Source organism: Erinaceus europaeus, chromosome 9 (assembly GCF_950295315.1).
Source record: "Erinaceus europaeus chromosome 9, mEriEur2.1, whole genome shotgun sequence".
NCBI classification, from domain to species: Eukaryota; Metazoa; Chordata; class Mammalia; order Eulipotyphla; family Erinaceidae; genus Erinaceus; species Erinaceus europaeus.
Window position 1 is genome coordinate 5,490,826 of NC_080170.1, and position 22,584 is coordinate 5,513,409.

A 22,584-nucleotide genomic window follows, 5' to 3' on the forward strand; every position below is an offset into this window, starting at 1 on the left:
GGCGGGGAGTGGGGTTGGAGGAGGAGGCTCCCCCATGCCGCGGTCATGTGGGAAGTAGAGGCATGAAGGTGTGTGGGTTGTGCGGCGGGCGTCTGTGTGCGTGTATTAATAACTCACAGATCAGTGGACTCACCTCCCTGCGTGGATCCCTGGGCCCGGCGGCCAAATCTGCTGAATATGCAAGATCCCAGATTTGCCGCTTCCTGTTCACTTGAGACGCTGTTTTTAATGTAGAATAGTCATGCACTCCTCGGCGCTGAGACGCAGTGACAATTCATTAGCCGAATGTGACTTAGATCAACTGTTGGGTTTGCCTACAAAATGAGGTGACGTGTGTGCGATTCTTTTGCACACAATCCTTTGTCAGTCAAAGGAACTTTGAGTTTTATTCTCCTTTCTTTTCTTTTGACGACCACCCCCCAGCCAGTGGCAGACAAATGCTTCTGTAATTCACTCTGCCCTAATGACTTTTTTCCCTTAGACTCTTAAATTAGTCTTCCAAAAAAAAAAAAGAAAAGAAAACTTTCACAGATACAACTGGACTTCTATTGTTTTCTACTTAAAAGACAGTTGGGAGACAAGGAGAAAAGAAGGAATGCTTGAAGGTTACTTTGTGTTTTGCCTTCTAAGGAAGCAGGGCTCCCCTATCCTGCCCCCTTGTCTTTTTTCAGTCACAGAGTTCTCGGAGTCCATTTTCTACCCCAACAGCATTCATGTCCATTTCTGTTGGGGTGTTTGGGCCTGTGGCGGAAAGAAGGCAGATTGGCATGGAGCGCGCTCTGGCGGGGATGCATGTATTTCGTGAGAACCATTCAAAGCAGCTCTGAGCATTTTTTCATGCTGTTTCAGCTAATGGAGACTTGGAAAGCGCAGAGACCCTCTTCCTAGGCTGTCTCACTCACACTCCTGCCCGAGCCCAGGCTCCTGGCTCTGTGTGGGCGCCTGGTAATACTCTGTGGCTGTCTGTCTGTCTGTTTTGTTTGTTTGTTTGTTTGTTTGGTTTTGCTTTGTCAAGACTTGGATCCCGAGACCAGACTTGCAGGTCTGCCAAAGCCATAGACACACTTGGTGCCTCTGCTAAGACAGCCCTGGGGGTTGTGCTTTGCACTTGAATTCTGTTCAGGAATCATGAGGTTTAACTCCAGGGGATCTTGACCACTTCTGTTTGGCATGAGAGCTCCAGCAACTGTCCATCTGCTCTCCCTACCTGCCCCCCAAGGCCACAGGACGACATCCAGGTGAGGAGTGAGGTGGGGCTCCCTGATATGCTGGCCTGGAGTTCGAACCTCCTGAGCCAGTGAGCCAGTGAGCCAGTGCCCAGGCTCCATTTCTAAGGTATCAAAATGACAGGCCTCAGGTGCATCTTCAGAATCATGGCACAGCCTGTCCCTAACCTCTTAGCTATCAGGCCCCTGGTCAAGGATCTGGAGAGCACTCTGCAGGTTTGAGGACCCACAAAGACCCTTCCAACCAGCAGTAGTCAGAGCCCTCCTCCCAGGAGTCTAGACAGACTCGGGACACTTTTAACTCTCAGGCTGTTCGCAGAATCCCGAGGCTCCCAGCAGCACTGATAGAGTTACAGGTGGGCAAGGGGCTTCCTGGTGGCCAGACAAGCCCAGCAGATGAGGGTCAAGGCAAACATTCTGTGCAAAGTCCAGGCCAATGAGCCAACATTGGCCTGAAAGCAGCCCTCCCCCCCCCACCTACTCTGTTGCTTCATGGAGCTCAGGGTGGGAGTGGGGGGGGGCTTCTTGGTTCCAACTGTCATGCTCATTCTGTGCAGCACAATGACCGCCCCCCTACCAGTGTGGTCAGAGGAGAATGCCCGCATTGTCCCCTCTTCCTGGCAAAGTCATAGGGCCACAGAAGGGGGACAGTGGAAGCCCTGGCCTGGGAGACTTGGTTCCAGCCCTCCAGGCTTGCAATGGGGGGTGGAAGGGGCTCTTTCACAGCTGGCGGGATGGGCCAGGAGGCCCCCAGTCTGCTGGGCTGTCTAGCTGGGCTGTCATGGAGCAGCAGTGTGTGAGGTGCAGAACCACCAGCAAGCACGCTTCCGGGCATCCTCTGTGCCTCTGTCCCAAGCTCCCTTTGCTCAGGCTTCCTGGGAGCTGGTGTCCCCTGGGCATCGCACTGGGCCATTCTGTACTGGCCCCAGAAGGGCTCTTTGAAGGCATCCTTGCAAAGCCAGAAGCTCTGGACAGAAGACAGGGCTGGGGATAAGGCTTTGGACTCTCAAGCATGAGGTCCTGAGTTCAATCCCTGGCAGCACATGTACCAGAGTGATGTCTGGTTCTTTCTCTCTCTCCTATCATTTAGCATGAATAAGTAAATAAAATCTTTTTAAAAAGAAGAAGGAAGAGGAGGAGGAGAAGGAGGAAGAGAAGGAGGAGGAGCAGAAGGAGAAGAAGAAGGAGGAGGAGGAGAAGGAGGAGGAGGAGGAGGAGGAGAAGGAGAAGAAGGGGAAGAGGAAGAGGAAGAGGAAGAGGAAGAGGAAGAGGAAGAAGAAGGCAGGGCTGACTTAGGAGCCCAGGACACATACACAGCCTGCCCTCCTCCATCAGACACCATCGATAGAACCTGAGGTCGGTGCTGTGGTCCCACTGGCTTCTCGCCGTAAGGTTCTCTGCCATGGAGGACATCCACTCCGGACAGACCCCCAAGAGATGCTAACTAGCCTGTGTCTGTGCAGAGACTGTGAAAGAAGGGGACTCTGTCAGAGCCAAGCTTAGGGGCTGGCTCAGATGCTGGGCTTCCAGGAAAAGCTGCAGACGTGCAGCCAGCCTCCTGCACACGCTAGTGCTCAGGGCAAGAACACAGGGCCCTGGGGACCTGAGGCCATTTAGGGTTTCGTCTGCTCTGTGTTCCCTTAGCCTGCACCCTGTTTCCCGAGGAGTGTTCGAATAGCAGGCAGAGCCGCCTTCCACTGTGGTTGGAGAGAAAGCTATCGAGGACAGCATCAGCTAGAAGGCACACCCATCGTGCGTGAAGGCTTTGCATTTTGGTGCATCTCCCGTGTCTTCAAATGGTCTGCGAAAGGCTCCCACAGAGACACTTGTTCAAAGTGTGTGACTTGTGCACCCCCAGAGAGGATAAATGTCGCGGCCGGCCTTGTGTTCTCACGGCCTGCGACGAGGGCCTTCTCTCAGCCTCTTGGGTTTCCTGAGCAAGCTGCTGAGTAATGGACTTTGAAAATGGAAGGCACGGTTTCCCTTCACACCGCTGAAGCTCTTCCTGCAATGGTGCTCTGCTTCCCGTCTCGCCGAGTGCCTCATCTCCCCGCAGTTTGACTTTCTTTCCTATAGAGGTCAGATTCAGAGTTTCCAGCTGGGTTTCTGGTGCCCCCCCCTCCTCCAAAAAAAATGAATAAGTAAAAGGAGTGGGAACATGGGAGAGACAGCATAATGGTTATGCAAAGGGACTCTCATGCCTGAGGGCCCAAAGTTCAATCCCCTGCACCACCATCAGCAAGAGCTGAGCAGTGCTCTGGGGAACAGCAACAACAAAGGAATGGCATCATGGTAGCATCTGCAGCTTGGTGGCTGCAAAGCATTAAGATACAAAGCAGAACAAATTGGTTAATAATCAGGAACCTAAAGGTGAGACTAGAGCAGATGAGATTTAGGGTCTCCATGTTGGAAGGAGCCAGGGAGGCTATTTCAGGTCTATTCCAAAGGACCCATGACTTTACTAATTTTGCCTGAGCTTAACAGCTAACATGCAGGTGGGCTGAAAGTGTTGTCTGGGGAGATGGTGTCGGAGTTGGAAATAGGACTGGAAAGCTGGATCAGGGCAGAGAGTAGCTCCCAAATATGGGGAAATTATTTAAATACTATTAATTGCAAACCCCATCAATCTGACCTGGGGCTCATGTCTATTCATATTTAGCACAGAAGCTACCATGACACCATCCTGACCTCCCTGGGCAGACACCCTCACCAGTGTGTCCTGGAAGCTCCTCTCCCCAGAGCCCTGCCCCACCAGGGAAAGACAGACACAGGCTTGGGGTGTGGATCCACCTGCCAACACCCATGTCCAGTGGAGAAGCAATGACAGAAGCCAGACCTTCCACCTTCTGCTCCCATAAATAATTTTGGTCCATGCTCCCAGAGGGATAAAGCATAGGGAAGCTTTCAGGGCCAGGCAGTAGCACATGTAGTAAGTACCATGTGAAAGGATACGCACATAGGCCTGTGTTCGAGCCCCTGACCCTCACTTACAAGGGGAACGCTTCACAAATGGTAAAGAGTCTGCAGGTGTCTTATCTTTCTCTCCCCCGCTCTCACATTCTCTCCCATCTTCTCTCAGTTTCTCTCTGTCCTATCTAATAAAAAATTTTAAAAGGGAAAAAAAAATTTTAAAGGAGAGAAATGGCCGCGGGAAGCAGTGGATTCACAGAGTCAGCACCAGCACCAGCACTTTTCCCCCAAGACTGGAGGCAAAAGGCAAAAAGAACAGGGAAGCTTGCAGTGCAGGGGATGGGATATGGAACTCTGGTGGTGGGAATTGTGTAGAATTGTACCCCTCTTATCCCACAATCTTGTCGATCATTATTAAATCCCATAATCTTATCAATCATTATTAAATCACTAATAAAAATTTTTAAAACAGTGTAGGGAATGGAGAAAGTTTCAGAAACCCAGTGAATATGGTGAGGGAGACAGCATATGGTTCTGCAAAAGACTTTCATGCCTGAAGTTCTGAAATCCCAGATTCAGTCCTCACCACCACTACAAGCCGGAGCTGAATAGCATTCTGATAGGAGGGAGAGAGGGAAGGGGAGGGGAGGGGAGGGGAAGGGAGGGGAGGGGAGGGGAGGGGAGGGGAGGGGAGGGGAGGGGAGGGGAGGGGAGGGGAAGGGAAGGGAAGGGAAGGGAAGGGAAGGGAAGGGAAGGGAAGGGAAGGGAAGGGAAGGGAAGGGAAGGGAAGGGAAGGGAAGGGAAGGGGAAGGGGAAGGGGAAGGGAAGAGAAGGGAAAGAAAGGGGCCTAGCAAATAGTTCTGGCAGTGGGTCCGGTGAGTCCCATAAACGCCTAAATACTATAATGCTGTAAACCACGGATACGTCAGTTTCAGCAAACACACAGCGTCCTGACAGCAAGGGCCCTTCTTCAGTCTGCCCCCAGCAACAGCCCCCAGCTGCCATCTGCACCCTCTGGCCCCCACCCGCAGTGTGACCAGGAGCTGCTGCTCCCCCTGGGTGGGTGGCTCTGGTCTCATCCAGTCCAGCGGGCCTCCCAGCTCTTCCCAGAGCCACGCCGGGCGCACTGCCCTCCTGCCTGCTGAGGGGTGCTGGCTGCCCGTGGGGCTCCCTGGGGGAGTGGGGCCGTGGCTCAAACACTAGAAGCCGCCTTCGCAGAAGATTCTCGGGCACTCAGTGGTCCCAACTCTTATGGGAAATCAGAAAGGGGTGCTCAGCCCACGTCAAGAATATCGGGGAGGGGGGAGCTGTCGTGGGGAGGGCTCTGGGACTCCTGCCAGTGGGCAGCCTTGGACCTTGGGAGTTAGAGGCCCAAAAAACAGCACTGCTTCTGCTTCTCTTCACCATTTTCTGGGTCTTTTTTCTTTTAATTTTTTTCATATTTATTTATTTACCCTTTTGTTGTCCGTGTTCTTTTTTATTGTCATTGTAGTTATTATTATTAATGCTGTCATCGTTGTTAGGCAGGACAGAAAGAAATGGAGAGAGGAGGGGAAGACAAAGAGGGGGAGAGAAAGACAGACACCTGCAGACCTGCTTCACCGCCTGGGAAGCGACTCCCCTGCACATGGGGAACCGGGGGCTCGAACGGGATCCTTAGGCCGGTCCTTGTGCTTTGCGCCACCTGCGCTTAACCCCCTGCGCCACCGTCCAACTCCCTCTTTTAATTTTTTTTAATGATTTAATAATGATCAACAAGATTGTAAGGTCACAGGGGTACAATTCCACACTGTTCCCACCACCAGTGTTCCATGTGCCATGCCCTCCATTGGAAGCTTCCCTGTTCTTTATCCCTCTGGGAGTATGGACCAGAATGCTTTTGGGGGAGCAGAAGGTGGGAGGTCTGGCTTCTGTCATTGCTTCTCCACCAGACATGGGTGTTGGCAGGTGGATCCACACCCCCAGCCTGTTTCTGTCTTTCCCTAGTGGGGCAGGGCTCTGGGGAGGGGAAGTTCTGGGACACGTTGGTGAGGTCATCTGACTGGGTCTCTTTTCTTATTTTACTGTAAATGTCTAAACGTTGAAGAGACAGCGAGAACCTCTGGCAGCCGCAGCAGCTCTCTCTGTCTGTCCTGTGGTCACCATTCCATTCTGACCGTCGTGCCTGCTTCTGGGCACTTACAGGGACCCACGGCTGACAGGCCTGCTTCCATGGGCGCCCATGGCGTCCATGTCCCAGAGTGTAGACGCTCCCCGAGGCTCCTGGACACAGTTTCCATGCCGTTTTGCTGGACCAGGGTGAACGAGCTGAGAGAGGAAATTCTAGCACCTGCTGATTCCTCCACCTGGTGTTGTTGTTGCTGTTTTCTGAGACAAACGAAAAAGAGGAGTTTGGAATATGGGGGTTCCCCGACATAGAGCCTTCCCGCTTTCAGCCAGGTACGCACAGGTTCTGGGTGCTCTGCTCACAAAATACAACAGAAAATCCGTTCCTCACACACACACACACCCTTTTGTATGGGCTTCTTTTTGTCCAGAAATCAAGTGACTTTGAAAGAATAGAGGATGTAAGCACAAGGACCGGCGTAAGGATCCCGGTTCGAGCCCCCGGCTCCCCACCTGCAGGGGAGTCGCTTCCCAGGCGGTGAAGCAGGTCTGCAGGTGTCTGTCTTTCTCTCCCCCACTCTGTCTTCCCCTCCTCTCTCCGTTTCTCTCTGTCCTATCCAACAACGAATAGCGTCAACAAGGGCAATAATAATAACCACAACGAGGCTACAACAATAGGGCAACAAAAGGGGGAAAAATGGCCTCCAGGAGCGGTGGATTCATGGTGCAGGCACCGAGCCCAGCAATAACCCTGGAGGGAAAAGAAAAAAAAAAAAGAATAGAGGATTTGTCAGTTGGGCTGTGGGCTGGCGATTCTTGGGACTTTGCACATCAGGTCCACTTTGGTTTAGAGGAAGGTATCTTTTTTTTTAATTTCTTTATTGGGGAATTAATGTTTTACATTCGACAGTAAATATAATAGTTTGCACATGCATAACATTTCCCAGTTTTCCATATAACTATACAACCCCCACTAGGTCCTCTGTCATCCTTCTTGGGCCTATATTCTCCCACCCATCCCACCCCAGAGTCTTTTACTTTGGTGCAATACGCCAATTCCAGTTCAGGTTCTACTTGTGTTTTCTGATCTTGTTTTTCAACTTCTGCCTGAGAGTGAGATCATCCCATATTCATCCTTCTGTTTCTGACTTATTTCACTTCACATGAATTTCTTAAGGTCCATCCAAGATCGGCTAAAAATGGTGAAGTCACCATTTTTTATAGCTGAGTAGTATTCCATTGTGTATGTAGACCACAACTTGCTCAGCCACTCATCTGTTGTTGGACACCTGGGTTGCTCCCAGGTTTGGGCTGTTACAAATTGTGCTGCTAAGAACATATGTGCACACAGATCTTTTTGGATGGGTGTGTTGGGTTCCTTAGGATACATCCCCAAGGGAGGAATTACAGGATCATAGGGCAGGTTCATTTCTAGCCTTCTGAGAGTTCTCCAAACTGTTCCCACAGAGGTTGGACCCATTGACAGTCCCAACAGCAGTGCAGGAGGGTTCCTTTGACCCCACAATAGAGGAAGGTATCTTTAAGCCTCTCAGACCATCAAAGGGCTGCTGACTCGGCTGCTGTTAGCCCACACAGACCGAGGCACGAATGATGTCATCGTGTTTTGCAGACTTTCCTAATCATCAAACTAAAACGTAAATAGAACCAGCTGGAGCCTCCATCTGAATCACCCACCTCCTGATTCAGAGCTCTGGTCCTGAGGCTGCAGCTGGGTTGGCTTCCCTGCCTTGCTCTGGGAGGGGAGGAAGCAAGGTGTCCAGCTCAGGCACGAAGCAGCCAGAACAGGCAGGTGAGCCGCCGTGCTGTGAGCTGGCAGGGCCCTGGGATGTTCCGCTGGGGCTGGGCAGGGCTGGTGCTTGACAGAAAGACCCATCTTCTGAACTCCTGGCTATAGCGGTACAGTCTTCACAGTCAACCACAGCTTTCTGGAACAACAGAAAATAGTGTGGCCACAGTTAAATGTGCTGGAATAACCCTGCACCCCCAGCGGGAGTGAATATTAGGCAGGGCATCTCTCAAGAAGCCGTCGTTTCCATGTTCATAAGCTGGAAAGGAAAAGAAAGAAAGAAAAGAAAAGGAAGGAAGAAAGATAGAAAGAGATGGAGGAAAGGAGAGAGAGAGAGAGAGGAACCTTGAAACAGATGCGTTCAGTCCTCCCAGTCTGGCTGTGCAGGGTCCCTTTTTAAGGTACAGAATGAGTCCCTTTTCTCTCTGCCCCGGGTGGGTTTTTGGGGTGCGACTGATGACCAGAGCTGCCCCGGGGGGGATATCTGAATCTAGTCAGGAAAATGCTCCCATAGAAGGACGGGCCAGATGGGCCCATAACAAAGCACAGAGGCATTGAGCCACCCCAGACATTTGGTGCTTGGAATAATAAAAAGACTATAAAATTAGATTAGTTGGGTCTAATTTGGAATTGTTCTATTCCCCATGCACCCGAGGCTCGCTTGCCCGGTGGTGCAGTCCCCCCCCCCGCCCCCCGGCTAAGATTTAGCGCCCTGTCAGAGCTAGGACGGCACTTCCAGTAAGAGGGGCGGGCGGCGGGCGGGTGGGGGGGCAGGGAGGTCGCGGGGCACGGCAGTGACCTCCAATGATTTACAGGCCTTTAGCTTAATGAAATTGTTTCAGTGACATGACGGTAAGAGCTCATAATGGATTGGATGCCCTAATGTAATGAAATTACTCCCTTCTGCCTAAAAAAAAAAATGCGCAATTAATATTTACTGAGCCCTGCCAGGCTGCCGTGCGCGCCCCAGCCCGGCTCAGACAGCAGGAGAGCAGCCTCAGAGCAGCCTGGCCGCGGGATCCACTGCCTCACGCTGTCCCCTTGCTTCCTTCCCCACAGGCAGCTGGACAACAACCACATCAGCTGTGTTGAGGACGGAGCCTTCCGAGCCTTGCGCGGTCTGGAGATCCTGTGAGTGGCTTCCTCCCTCTCGCCGCCCTGTGTGTGCGCCTGTGTGTGTGTGTCCCCGGGGGGCCCGGGGAGCGTGGGGGGTGGCTCGGTCTGTCCTGCTGCTCTGCTGTCCTGGTTCGGCTCAGCTAAGTGTCTGTAGGCAGCTGGGTGATCTCTCACTTCTCGGGGCTCCTGCTGGTGGAGTCTCCTTGAGGGGACAGACCAACCGGGGTGGTCCCAGCACCTGCCACTGTGTCCGAGAAGAGTGTGGAGACAAGGACACACAAGGAGACTGCTCCCGGGTCTGGGAAGTGGGAGACACGGTGGTCCCAGGGAATCCGTCAGGATCCTCCAGAATCAGAGACCCTGACAGGGAGGGCTGAAGGCATGCGGACGGTGGGGGGTGCGGACGGTAGGAGCAACCCGGGTCCTCTTCTCTATACGTGTGTGCTGACTGACAGGCAGAAGCTGGAAACAGGGAGACAGGCAGATCCTTGCCCGGACACAGTGGGTGCCTCTGTGTTCTGACCCTCCTCTCCAGGATGAGGGTCAGCCACCGTGATCCTGGGGTCAAAGCAAAGTTGACTGTGTGAGGAGACACGTAGGGGATTTTGGTCCAGAGAGCTCATGTGGGGTACCCCCGAAGGGGACTGGCAGTGACACCCAGCAGGACAGGAGTCAGGAGACCTGTGTCTCCGTCCGACACCACTCCAGCTTTGTGACCTTGGCAGACACACCGTCTGCCCTCAGGCTCCCTGCTCCCCCTGGGGACCGTCTCTCCCGGGGGCAACATCCCTGGTTCTGTGACTGCCAGGTTCTAAAAATAGCTCTGGTGGCACACCTGGCTGCCCCAGGAACAAGTAGGAATATCCCCAAGTCTCCCCAAGAACCGTAAATGACATGGTCTCTCCAGGGTCCATGTCTGACGTCCAGAGGGACAGGCAGATACAGTGCAACTGAGGGACAGTGTCCTGTGCACAGGAGGAAGGCAGATACACACACACGAACACATGAACACACACGCGCGCGCACACACACACACACAAACACACACACGGGTCTCCTGGCCAGCAGATCAGAGCAGCAGGTCCCTGAGTCTGGGTGGGACCCAGAAGTGAGTCCAAGAGGGTCTCAAGCTATAAGTGAGGACACAGGACACAAGTGTGATTGAGGAGAATCCCCTGAGGGTAGAAGACAGGTTTGGGCAGAGGCGCCAGGCTGTCACTGCTGAAACAGATGCCCCCTCAGTGCCGAAATCCCGACCCCAAAGCCAGCCCAAACACCCGTCTGTGAGAGAGAGGACGCCAGGCCAAATTTAGAAGCCCAAATGCAGACTCCCCCTAAAGGACCAGGCAGAGGAGGGAGGTTCCCCATCTGCAGCTGAGAGTGTGGAGAGAGGGCCCAGCTGGTGTGTCACCTGCAAAAATTCCTTGGGACATAGCCAGGGCATGGAAGTCACCAGTCTCCCACAAGCAGCTGTGATACCTGATCCCTGCCCCTGGGATGGGGTGTCACCTGTCTGGAAAAGGTGGCTGTCAGGATGTGGGGGAGGGCTGGACAGAAGGACAGACAGACAGATGGGCTGGAATCCAAGACATGTTGGCAATGCCACCCCTCCCACCTCCCTGGCTTCCCCTCCCACTGTACCCTTGGTCCCAGCAAGCCCCAGTCTCCGCTGAGAAGCTGCAAACCTTTGCTAAGGCGGGGCAGGAAAAAGTCAGTGCCCAGGGACACCAGGTTTCACCAACCTGAAGCGTAAAGACCTCTGCTGATAAGGAAAAGGCTCCCGGCCTCATGCTCCTGGAGCCCGCAGGGCTGATTAGTTTGTCTTCTCATGGAAACACGTCCAGATCAATGGCTTTGTTTCAGCGCGTCTCTGAGTTGGCTTCACATGGCTAAGTGCTTAAAATTAATCACCATCAGTGACTCGGTGGGTTGCTAATTTCCAGCAGAGGCACAGGACTCAACTCCATCCATCTTCCCCCTCAACCCCCCCCCTCCCCGAGCCATCCTGAAACTGGCCGAGCAGAGAGACCCTCCTGCCCTGCCCAGCCCAGCCCAGCCCCATCTCCTCCGCATCAGCCTCCACCGTCCTGCAGTCTCCAGAGATAACATAGAGGGGTGCCCCCCACACACACACCTGAATCGATACATTCTTCATAGACAGAGAGAAAGGAGGTACAAGTACCCCACCCCAGGAGGACATCTGGAAAGGCATCAAAAGCTTCTCAATCCTGCAGGTTAAGACAAAACAGGGTGACTGACCTCGGAGAGAGCCAACACCCAAGATTCTCCGTTTTGCTTTTATTTCGACCAGAGCAAGGCTCAGCTCTTGGCTTATGGTGGTGCCTGGGGATCGAACCTGGGCAGTCTGAGCCTCAGACACTAAAGTCTCTTTGCATAACCATCATCTTGTCTCCCCAGCCCCTCTGTTTTGTCTTTCATTTGCAAGTTGAAAGCAAGCAGGGGACAGGGGTCCGGGAGTCATATGGGCAAGTTGGTGAGAGTGGATCACCGCTTAAGATATCTCTCCTTGGGCCCTCCTTCAGTCAGACCCTTCTCCCCACTGAGGAAGGAGGGTCTTGCGGGGAGGGGGAGCCACAGCCAGGAATGGACTGCGGCCCTCCTCCCTTGGCCCCAGGCTTGGTCCCCAGCACCTCCAGGTGTGCAGTGGCCTCTCCCTCTGCCTCCAGGAGAGAAATTCCGTTGGCAGCCCGCCTCTCTGAGGACAGCTGCGCCTGCATGTCAGCTTGTCCTGATGCTGCCTTTCGATACCGGGGTCCACTTGGACCCACCCTGGTATCAGCCTCCCCCCACACACACACACACAGTAAGCTAGGCAGTGTGGGGGCTCCCAGGAGCTTGAGAAGCTGTCATTCCTGAGTCCCCTGAGGGTACCCACAAAACCAAAGGTAAATGGAACTTGGGGGGTGGGGGAGGCCTGCGCCTTTCTGACTCTCCACCTCCCCCTCCCAGAGCCCCCTGCCCTTCCTCGCCTCAGTGCTGTCCTCAGCAACCCCGACCTCCCACCTCCCCCAGTCACAGCTCAACTTTCAAGGAGTCCTTAAGCATCCCCATTGAGGGCTGGGGCTCAGACCCCCTTCTGTTGGCTGCCAGATGCTTCAAGCTTTATTTGTTCATTTCATGAGAGAGACCAGAGCGCCGCTGAGCTCTGGCATAGGCAGTGCCCGAGGTTGAACCCGGGGCCAGGCCCATCAGGTCCTGTACCGTGGATGGCTGAGTTGCCTCCATGACGCCCAGCTACCTTTCCACCACCCTTTCCCACCTGCTCTTTACCCCGGGAGTCCCCGGCTCAGGCCTCTTGAGACCCAGCTGCCCACACTCCCTCATGCCGGCCTCATGCGTGTCCCCATCACCCCCACCCCTGTGCGGGGCTGCCCTAGCCGGGCTCTGAGACCCCCAGCCCACGTGTGCCGGCCCCCTTCTCCTCCCACCCCACAGGCCAGCTTGGGTCAGAGATACGTCAAAGGCAAAATGACATCAGGTTTGAGAGCTGGTGTGGTTTGTAAAATACCTGACTTGCAAGCATGAGGTCATGAGTTTGAGTCCCAGTGTAGAATATGCCAGATACCTGGGGCTCTCCCTTCTTCTACCTCTTATAAACGAATGCCTTTTTTTTAAGGCGGAAAAAAAAAAAAAAACATTAGAAATGTAGACAAAAGAGTTGGGAGACAGCTCACCAGACAGGGGATTTCCCTTGCCTGGTGCACAGCCCGGGTTCGAACACCAGCACCTCAAGGGGGAGCACCGTGGCACCAGGGGAAGCTCACATGCTGTGATGCTCTCCCCTTCCTCTTCTCTCTCCCTCCTCGCCCTCAGATTGAGAAAATGGATGGAAAGCCTCTGCAGGGACAGCGAAGTCACTGGAGCCAGGTGCTCTGGTACCAGAAAAAAGGAAAGAAAGAAAGAAAGAAAGAAAGAAAGAAAGAAAGAAAGAAAGAAAGAAAGAAAGGAAAGGAAAAGAAAAGAGAGGAAAAGAAAAGAAAATAGAGTCTAAACAGCTGTGGGGAAAGAAATGCAGTCATTGCAGTCACTTTCCAGCAGCACAGTGTGGGAGGGGATGGTCTCGTGACCACACCCAGCAGGGTATGTGGGGGGGGGGGGTCCAAGGAGCATTCTAGAAACACTGCCCATTTGTTGAGCCCTAGACCCACCATCACCCCCCATCAGTCTGGGTGGTGTTTTGTTTTGTTTTGTTTTGTTGTGTTGTGTTGTGTTTTTTGCTTTTTGGTTTTTGGGGTTTGTTTGTTTTGTTTTGTTTTGTTGTGTTGTGTTTTTTGCTTTTTGGTTTTTGGGGGTTGTTTTGTTTTGTTTTGTTTTGTTTTGTTTTGTTTTTGCCTCTAGGGTTATCGCTGGGGCTCGGTGCCAGCCCTTTGAATCCACAGCTCCTGTGGCCATTTTTTCCATTTTATTGGATAGGACAGAGAGAAATTGAGAGGGAAAGTGGAGCTAGAGAGGGAGAGAGAGAGAGAGACACCTGCAGACCTGCTTCACCGCTTGTGAAGCATCCTCGATGCATGTTGGGAGCGGGGGCTCAAACCAGGATCCTTGCACGGGTCTTTGCGCTTGGTACTAAGTGTGCTTATCCAGGTTCATCACCGCCCAGCTCCCCAGTCTGGGTGTTTAAAGCCAAGTGGAGGCTTAGAGCAGATGAGGGGGCTATCCAGGGCAGAGGGCGGGCCAGCTCTGTCACACCTGGACAGATGCCCCACAGCCTGCCTCAGTGGAAGAGTCAGGAGGAATCAGGTGCCCTCGCTGTCCCTTGTGGGCCATTGGCCTGGGTGAGGGTGCAGGGACTGTCAGGGCCATGGCCAGCCCAGGTCAGCGATGCTTGGAGGCATCAGTCAGAAAGCTCAGTGCCGGGAGACTCTCCCCACCTGAGTGTCCTCTAGGCTGAAGCAGACACCCCGAAAGCTAGTGATCGTGGCACCCTGGGCATTCCTGTGCCGATCAGCACAGCTCCCATTTCTGGCCTCTGCTACCAATGGAAAAAAAAATTAACAACAGCACACCAGAAGGCATACTAGAAACAGAACTCTGGGCGTTGGTGAGGCTGCTGGCTGCAGCAAGTGCCCAGAACAGTCCAGGAGCCTTGGTTTGCCATTTTGGAAAGTTGACCCCCAGATGGACTCACATCTGAGTACTTAGCCCCACAGCCGAGTCCACATCCCACCCTGGACCCCAGCTGAGCCCAGTGACTGAGAGCCTCCCGCCCAGGCTAGCTCAGTGGCTGAGAGCAGACTCAGAGCAGGCACAGGGTAGGGCGGCAGGTGCCCTGGGAGGCCTCTGCTGACGGACACTTCAGGCTGGGGTGGGGAGGCTGCTTCAGTGCTGCCTCCTCTCCTCACACAGGCCTGCACACCGTAGGTGATCAGGGGAAGTCCGGGTGCTGAAACAAGGTGCCTGCCCCACCCCTGAGTCAAGATTCTCTCTTCTGCCTGGCCCGGAACTTCAGCTCTGAGCAGTGTCCTCTCGACAGCAAGCAACCCTGAGTCTCACGGCCCCTTCCCATTCCCCTGGCAGAGTGGTGGTCTTTCTTCTCCTTTTTTATTAATGATTTAATATTGATTTACAAAATTATGAGATCACAGGGTTATAATTCCACACCAGCATTCCCACCAGCAGAGTTCTGTTTCCCCATTTCCCTCCATCAGAAGCTACAGCAGTTCTCCCAAGGTCACAGATACAGGTTGACTACTCTCTCTATAACTTTTGATCTATATTTTTATATATTTTCCCATTTTTCCTATGGTCCTGCCTTCTCTTCCTTTCTAAGTCACGTCTGCTACTTCTGAGCGTCCTTCCTTATTTTGTTGTTGTTGTCTGTTTTCCTGTTGTCTCTTGGAGTCCTGATGCAGTTGGAGTTCAGAGCCCTCTGATCATATCCCCCTGATATTTCTCCCCCTCTGGGAGTCTGGACCGAAATTCTTTATGGAGTACAGAAAGTGGGAGGTCTGGCTTCTGTCATTGTTTCTCCACTGGACTGGGTGTTGGCAGGTGGATCCACACCCCCAGCCTGTCCTGTTTCTGTCTTTCCCTAGTATATGTTCCTTTTTTTTTAACATAATTAATAATGAACCAAAGATCTCCAGTGGAAATTGGTGTCTCCCAGCAGAGACGAGTCTTATTTCCATGTCTTAATGTTTGCAAAATGCTCAGCTGGGACTGCAAATGACTCTGTGCAGGAGCCCTGGAGACTGAGGTGTGTGGCCGTGACTTGGCCCAGTGTCACCCTGTCACTGCCTAGCCAAAGCCCTCACATGTCTGCAGAGCGTGAGGGGCGGTGGGGTAGGCAGGGTGGGCCGTGCTGCAGGGGCGGTGCTGCAGGTGACTGGGTGGAGAAATGCGTGTTATGGGGCGCATGGTGACTCCACTCCACCCCCAGGGCCTCAGGAGGGATGAGGCTCCCCACAGATGTCCTTGCACTTGTCACTATGACCCAGACAGAGCTGTGGCCCCCGGCTCTGCAGGCAAGACCACTGCAGCAGCAACTCAGCTCTGGAAAAGGCCAGCACTTCTCTGAAATGGAAGCAGGCCCTTTTTCTACTTGGGCAAGCAGCTCTGTGAAGGCTCGAGGAAACGGGACTCAGGGCTTTGCGTGGCTTCCGACTTCCTTGTGTCCTTGCGGTTGTGGACCCGTATCTGACTTTCACATTGTCCATCCAGTGACCTTAGATCAGTCAGGACTGGGTGGGGGTGGATAGCATAATGGGACTTTATGCAAAGTGCAAAGGGACCTTCACGCCTGAGGCTCTAAAGTCCCAGGTTCAATCCCACCACCACTACTATAAGCCAGAACTGAGCAATGGGAAACAAAGAACATAAATAAATGAATAAATAAATAAGATCAGTTAGGACTTGGGGACTCTAGGGACTCTGGGAGTGGCCCCTAGGGCCCATGAGAGGACAAGTGTGCTCCTGCCCCCTCCTCTCCACAGACTGTGGGCTGGAGCTCTCCCGAGACAGCAGGGCTCTAACAGCCTTTGGGTCTGCTCAGTGCTTCCCAACAAAATGCAACAGTAACTCCGCAACTGTGGAAACAGATTCTAGAGAGTTCCACTCAGGGGCATGAGGAGGAGGAAGGCAGATGGTGCCTCCAGGCCGGCTCCCATCCTTCCCGCCCTGGGTGGGGCCTTGGGAACACACAACTGTGCGTGTCCAGTGCTGCCACCCTCTTATTTGGGTGGGTGTCAGACCTCGAATCCGTAGGCACTTGACCTGCACTCCTGGGCCAGCCTGAGGGCCGTCCAGGGTGGGGGCTTATCTGTGTCCAGGGAGGCCACTCATGTGGCTGTCCCTGTGTTCACACTCACCCACTCACACGGGGGAGCCGTTGACTGGTCCCAGGAGCCTCTGAGGACCCGTTGAGCAGTCCTGCCTTTGCCCAGAGCACAAGACACACCCTCTCTTCCTCCCTCCCTCACAGAGCAGAGCTGCACTGCAGGGTCTCCCTCTCTCTCTCTCTCTCTCTCTCTCTCTCTCTCTCCCTCCCTCCCTCCCTCACTATCCCTGGGCAAGGCACCAGCGCAGCCATGGACACTACAAACTACCTGCCCGCTGGTGCCACCAGGAGGCCATTCTCTCTCCTCCGCCCAGTGCAGACACTCCGCACGGCGGCTCCACCCCACAGTGGACAGACAGGCGGACCGTCCAAGCTCCCGAGCTGTGGTGGTGAGTGGGATCGGGGGCTGGGACCCTACCGGTAGTGAGTCAGGCCCTGAGGGTCCTCAGTACTGAGAGCTTGGTGCCCGGCTCGGCAGGCAGACCGGGCACCCAGGGCTGTCCCACCCTCCTCTGTCTGCACACCAGGTTCTGCCGAGGAGGAGTGGGCAGAAAGGACCCACAGGCCAGTCCTCTGGGTCAGGCCAGAGTCAGGGTCAGGATCCGAGCTGGCAGCTGGTAGTGTTACCTCTGTGGTTTGGCTATGACTCCAGGAGGCCACTAAGGATGGGCTCGGCTGTGCTTTCACACACCCTGTGCTTAAAAATAATGCTCTCCCTGCGCCAAATCGCTCTGGAGCGGGATACAAATATTGAGACAAAAACCCCAGCTGGCAGTGCCGTGCCTGCTAGTCTGAGGCGTGGCGGGCGGGCAGGCAGGCGGGCGGTGAGGACAGCCCTGGTGGCATCCTTGCGCCTCCCAGCAGAGGAGTGAACTCACCCATGAGGCGTGGTCTGTTCCCACTCTGTGCCCACGCCATGTGGTGGGTGCACGGAAGAGACGCAAGGAGTCAGGCCAGTCTGTGAGCAGGACTGAGGTGAGCTTTGTGTGCTGCCCCTCAGGGTCCTCTTGAAACACCCCCGCCCCAGTGCAACGGCGGGGTGGCTGAGATCGAGCCATCCCCTGCCCTGTGGAGCTCTCTGCAGCCTCCACCTGCCAGACCTCCCATACCCAACATGGAGCAACCTTGTCCCGCTCATAGACCCAGGGTGGGGGCGTCCAGGCTCCGGGGGTTCCGAGTGTGGGGTGGGACCGGGCGGCTGGCCTGTCCCTTTCCTGAATGTTTAGGGTGCATTTTGCAAGGAAGCCGGGCACGGGGAGCCCTTGGGGGGCGGTCGTGGAAATGGCCTGAGATACGGAGCTTGCCAGGCACCGTCCCGGGTTTGGCTCTACGGAACTCAGATGCCACTGCAGTCGCAGAGACAGGACAGGCAGGTGACGCCCAGCCGGGAGAGTGACATGATGAAGCCAGGGCCTGACGGGAGGAGACAGGGAAATGTCAGCCGCCTTGGCTGGGCTGCAGACGGACAGGAGACGTTGGGTCGGTGGGGACCACACAGGGCGGTGGGGGCGGCGGGCACCAGAGGCCGGCAGTCAGCCTTTCCCAGGCAGGTGGTACCTGAGCCAAGAACCTCCTGGCACACAGGCCGCCATGTCCCGGTCTGGAAGCCACGGGCAGAACTGCTGCCTGGGTTCACTGCCCCTGCTGCAGGTGCACTCTGCCAGGTCCCAGGCTGCAGAATCGGGGACCCCGTCCACCCAAGTGGGAGGTGGGAGGTGGGTGGTGGGGACCTGGAAGCAAGCAGGTCCTTGAGTCCCCGCCTCTCTGCTCCCTTTAAGTCTTCTCGATTCTGATTCTGAAGGGAGCCCTTGGCAGCGGGGGGGATGTGATCGTCCTGGGCGTCTCACGCTGGCCGAGGCAGGACTGTGGCTGCCCAGCTCCAAGCAGCAGGGGCCTGCAAGCACCTTGTCTAAAAGCTGGACAGCAAACCCCAGAGCTCTGGAGCCCTGCCTCCCCCCACCCCCATCTCTCTCTGTCTCTCTCTCAGCTGTTGCAACAGGACAGCAAGAACCAGGAGCAGGGTCCTTAGTACAACGGGACTGGGCCTGCGGGCTGGGGCTTTCGGCCCCCAAGCAGAGGGTGCATGCGCCCTCTGCATTCTGCGTTCCTGCAGAGGCCCTGTCTTCCCACAGGGACTACAGTACTGGGCTGGGGAACCCAAAATACTCAGCTTCTGCACTCAGGGTTTAGACCCCCAAGAGTCACTTCTACGGCTTGTCCTGGGGGCGGGGGGGAAGGCCGTCCCTGGGAGAAGCAGCTGGACAGACGGGCCACTGTATTACATAACAAGACCCTTTGTCCGACAAACAGCGACAGAACAGCAGGACAGGGAACGGGTGACACTTAGCCTAGGCAGTGAGTATCTGCAGAGGGTTTGGTGGAAGCCATGGGCATGGAGGGGGAATTGTAGTGGCCTCTCCCTGACACCTGATGGGACTCGCTGGGCCCTGGGCCTGGGCCTGGGGAGCAATGGTGTTGGATTGAGAGGGGCCAGGGGAAGTGTGTCTCCTCAGACGCCTGCTGGGGAGCAGGATGACGGGGAATGGATGCCAGGCTCAGGGAGCAGGGAGAGAGTCCTGGAGGACCAGGGTGAGGTCCCCACTCACCATCTGGCCAGTGAGGAAGTTGCTCATCTATTGGTTCATTTTCTTTCTTTTTTATTGATTTTTATTGATTGATTTTTTTTTTAATGAGAGAAATATAGAGACAGAGAGAGAGAGAGAGAAAGACCAGAGCCCTGCTCAATTCTGACTGATGGTGTGGTGGTGCTCGAGATTGAACCTGAGACCTTAGAGCCTCAGGCTAGGGAGTCATTTACAGAACCATTGTGCCATCTCATCCCTTCTGATTCGTTTTCAAGGCAGTCTCTAGAGAGAGAGAGAGCACCCATGGACATGGTTTCTCTGGGTGCTGGGTGGGATGACAGGCAGAAGCAGGAGGACCGGGGACAGCACTGCCCAGACGCCTGGCTCTGGGCTTGGGCACAGAAGACAGAGCAAAAGGGTCTGCCCCGCTAGCCCCCTCCACTCCAACCCCATGAACCTGTGTTGATGGGGGCGACAGGCGTGGTCACTGCTGGGGAGGCCAGCGTCCAGGGGCTGGCACCCAGCCCCACAGCGAGGACAGTGTGAAGGCCACGTTTAGTCACTTGGGCCCTGGAGTGGTCACTCTGGTCATCAGTGTTTTATGGCCCTCGTTTGAGCTTACATTTAACTACCAGGCCGTCTACCTCGGGGAGCCCAGCTGGGTGGGGTGGGCTAGGGGGGCCCTTCTCAGCCCCCCCCCACCTCCCCCTCCCCAGGTAAGGATGGACACAAAGCCGGGTCCAAAACTCTAAGCTGAGGTACAGCTAGAGCGTCCTGTGTCCTAGGGCTGCCGGCCTCACGGGAGTGGGGGTGCGGCGGGGAGCTGCCCTGTCTCCAGTCACCCAGAGCTCTTGGCTTCTGCCCCCTCACCACCCTGCTGCAATCGCACACCCCTCTCCCACCCCAGTGCCCCCATTCGGACCCTGCCCTGCTCCCCGGGAGTAACTGTGTCCCTCCCTCTCCTGACAGCACCCTAAACAACAACAACATCAGCCGTATCCTGGTCACCAGCTTCAACCACATGCCCAAGATCCGGACACTGTGAGTAAGGGGGCCTGCTCCCCGCACCTCTACTCCCACACACACACACACACACACACAGCTGCTGGGAGAAGAGTGTGGGGAGCTGGTTCTGCGTCTAGAAGCCTGCTGCTGCTGACAGGAGGGTGGGCAGGCTCGAACCCCAGCCCCAGCAGCCAAACAGCCCCTCCCCTTCCCTTCCCCCGCATCCTGGAATTCCAGCTTCTCCACCTCGCTGGGAGTTGTCGTCACAGGCCCTGGAGAACAGGGTGTCTCGGCGGAGGCCATGCCCACTGGCAGGTTGCCCCCTCCCATTTCTAGGTGTGGAGACTGAAGGTGAAGCCCCTGAGTCCCCACAGCGACCTTCCAGTCCACAGAGACTCCCCCACACACACCCAGAGCGGCTAGAGGAGTGTGGCCTCTTGCTCTGTCCCTCGGTGCCCCCACACACCACCCCTGTGCCCAGCCTGGGAGAAGCAGCTGGGTTGGGCCCCCAGGGGTGGGAGGACAGCCAGGTCTACCCTTTGGGTGCTGCTTCTGGGTGCATGGGGTGGGGACGTGGGTGTTTCCTCCAGGCCGCTCTTGCCGCTCTCCCCTTTGCTGTCATCATCAGTCCATCCTGCCTGTCCTCCCACCCCAGCCGCTGCCCCTTCTGTCCAGTCTCAGAGCCAGAGCGGCGCTGCGTGGACGTCCCTGGGGACGGATACTGACTAATCCCCCTTCACCTTGATTAAAGCCAGGTGGGGGAGGGGGGGGTGGGTGGGGGATGGAGAGGAGGCAGCAAGCACAGAGGAAGGAAGTCCTAAGTGGGGTTTCTCCCGGCCAAGCTCCCGCATTAAATTCTCAAAGCCACATTTGATAGAAGATGCAAGCTGGCCCTCCCCTAAAAGGATTTGCCAGGAATCTAATTCAGCGCCTGGCTAAAAGGCCCGCTCGCCACCCTCTGCTCTGTGCAAGTGGTGTCCCCAGGCACTGGAGCATCCGGAGCAGCAGGAGAGAGGCCTGTCTGGCCACCCAGTGAGAGAAGGCACCCCCCCCCCAGCCTCCCACAATGAGCGGGTTTCCTTGAGAACTGCAAGCCAGCGTCACTGCAGCCGGCAGCTCTCGGTGGTTGGCTGTGTGACCCCAGGCCTGGGCCCAGCCCTTCCGTGGGAGCAGATGCAGGAGAGCCTGCAGCCTTGGGAGGCTGAGGAAAGGCAGCACCCGACCCACCCACCCAAAGGACCTCCCTCCACACACCATCATCATGCACCAAAATCAAGGCGACACTGGCACCCTTTCTCACTCAGGAGGACTGAGTCACTGCTCTGGGGTCCAGGCTGGGGGTTCACAGTCATGCTCATCTTTCTCTCTCTCTCTCTCTCTCTCTCTCTCTCTCTCTCTCCCTCTAATTTTATTTATTTATTACTTGGTGGAAACAGAGAAATTGAGAGGGGAGGGGGGAGGTAGAGAGTCAGAGAGACCCCTGCGGCTCTCCTTCACCACTCATGAAGCTTTCTCCCTGCAGGTGGGGTCCAGGGGCTTGACTCTGCGTTCCTCGTGCATTGTAGTGTGTGCACTTAGCCAGGGGTGCCACCGCCTGGCCCCATAGCCCCCTCTCTCTCTCTCTCTCTCTCTCTCTCTCTCTCTCTCTCTGCCACATGCCTGTGTGACTCCACTGCTCCCAGAAGACATTTATTTATTTCAGACAGAGACAGTGAGGGGAAGAGAGAAGACAGACAGACACCTGAGTAGCACACCACCACCCCTGGAGCTTCCCCTGGAGCACTGCATGGTGCTTGGAGGATCAGGGGCTCCAACTCAGACCCATGTACGTGCTTAAGGCTGTGCCCTGCCAGAGGAGCTGCCTCTCGGCCCCTTTTGGTATCAGTACTGAGGCATTAGTACTGAGGCCCCCGGCGTGCCAGGTAGTGCTGGCTTCACCAAGGGCTCTGAGCCCAGCCGCTGCTGGGGCCTTTGACAAGAGGCTTCACTACTGCCTTCCAATGATTCCACGTGGAAGGGGTGGCATTACACAAACAGACAGAGGGACAGAGACCATCAGCCACAAAGCTAAGAGGAGCAGTAGCTTGGGGCTGGCTGAGCGGAGGCAGAGCAGGGAGAAGCACCCTCGTAGGGAAGGCTCTAGCGCTGTGATCGTGCCACAACTTAATCAGCTCCATCAGGGCCTGACTCACCTCAACTCTGTTTTTGTTGCTCCATTGAACTTTTATCTGGGATCAGAGCAGACAGCAGAATTTTATCCACAATGATCAGCCTCTATGCCTGGGAGTGAGACGTTGCTGGTGGATCTCAGATTCTTAACAGTTCCCTGATGCCCACTGGATCCCTGGTCCCCAGTGGATCTTTGATTCCCAGTGGATCTCTAATAGATCCCTAGTCCCCAGTAGATCCCTGATGCCCAACAGATCCCTGATTCCCAGCTTGTAGACTGCCTGCCAGAGAAGGTGCCAGAGACCCCTTCCAGACACTCTGTCTCTGGCCTAGGAACCTGTGCTCACGGGTTGACCTTCAAAC

General features: G+C 55.3%; 1 protein-coding gene across 1 annotated transcript in view; it reads left to right on the forward strand.

Moving 5' to 3' along the window:
• Positions 1 to 22,584, forward strand: part of SLIT3 (slit guidance ligand 3) — a 122,677-nt gene that overhangs the window by 17,664 nt on the left and 82,429 nt on the right. Inside the window, exons 3-4 of the mRNA XM_060197011.1 lie at positions 9,109 to 9,180; positions 20,017 to 20,088. Of these exons, the coding sequence (XP_060052994.1) occupies positions 9,109 to 9,180; positions 20,017 to 20,088 (144 nt within the window). The remainder of the gene's footprint in view (positions 1 to 9,108; positions 9,181 to 20,016; positions 20,089 to 22,584) is intronic.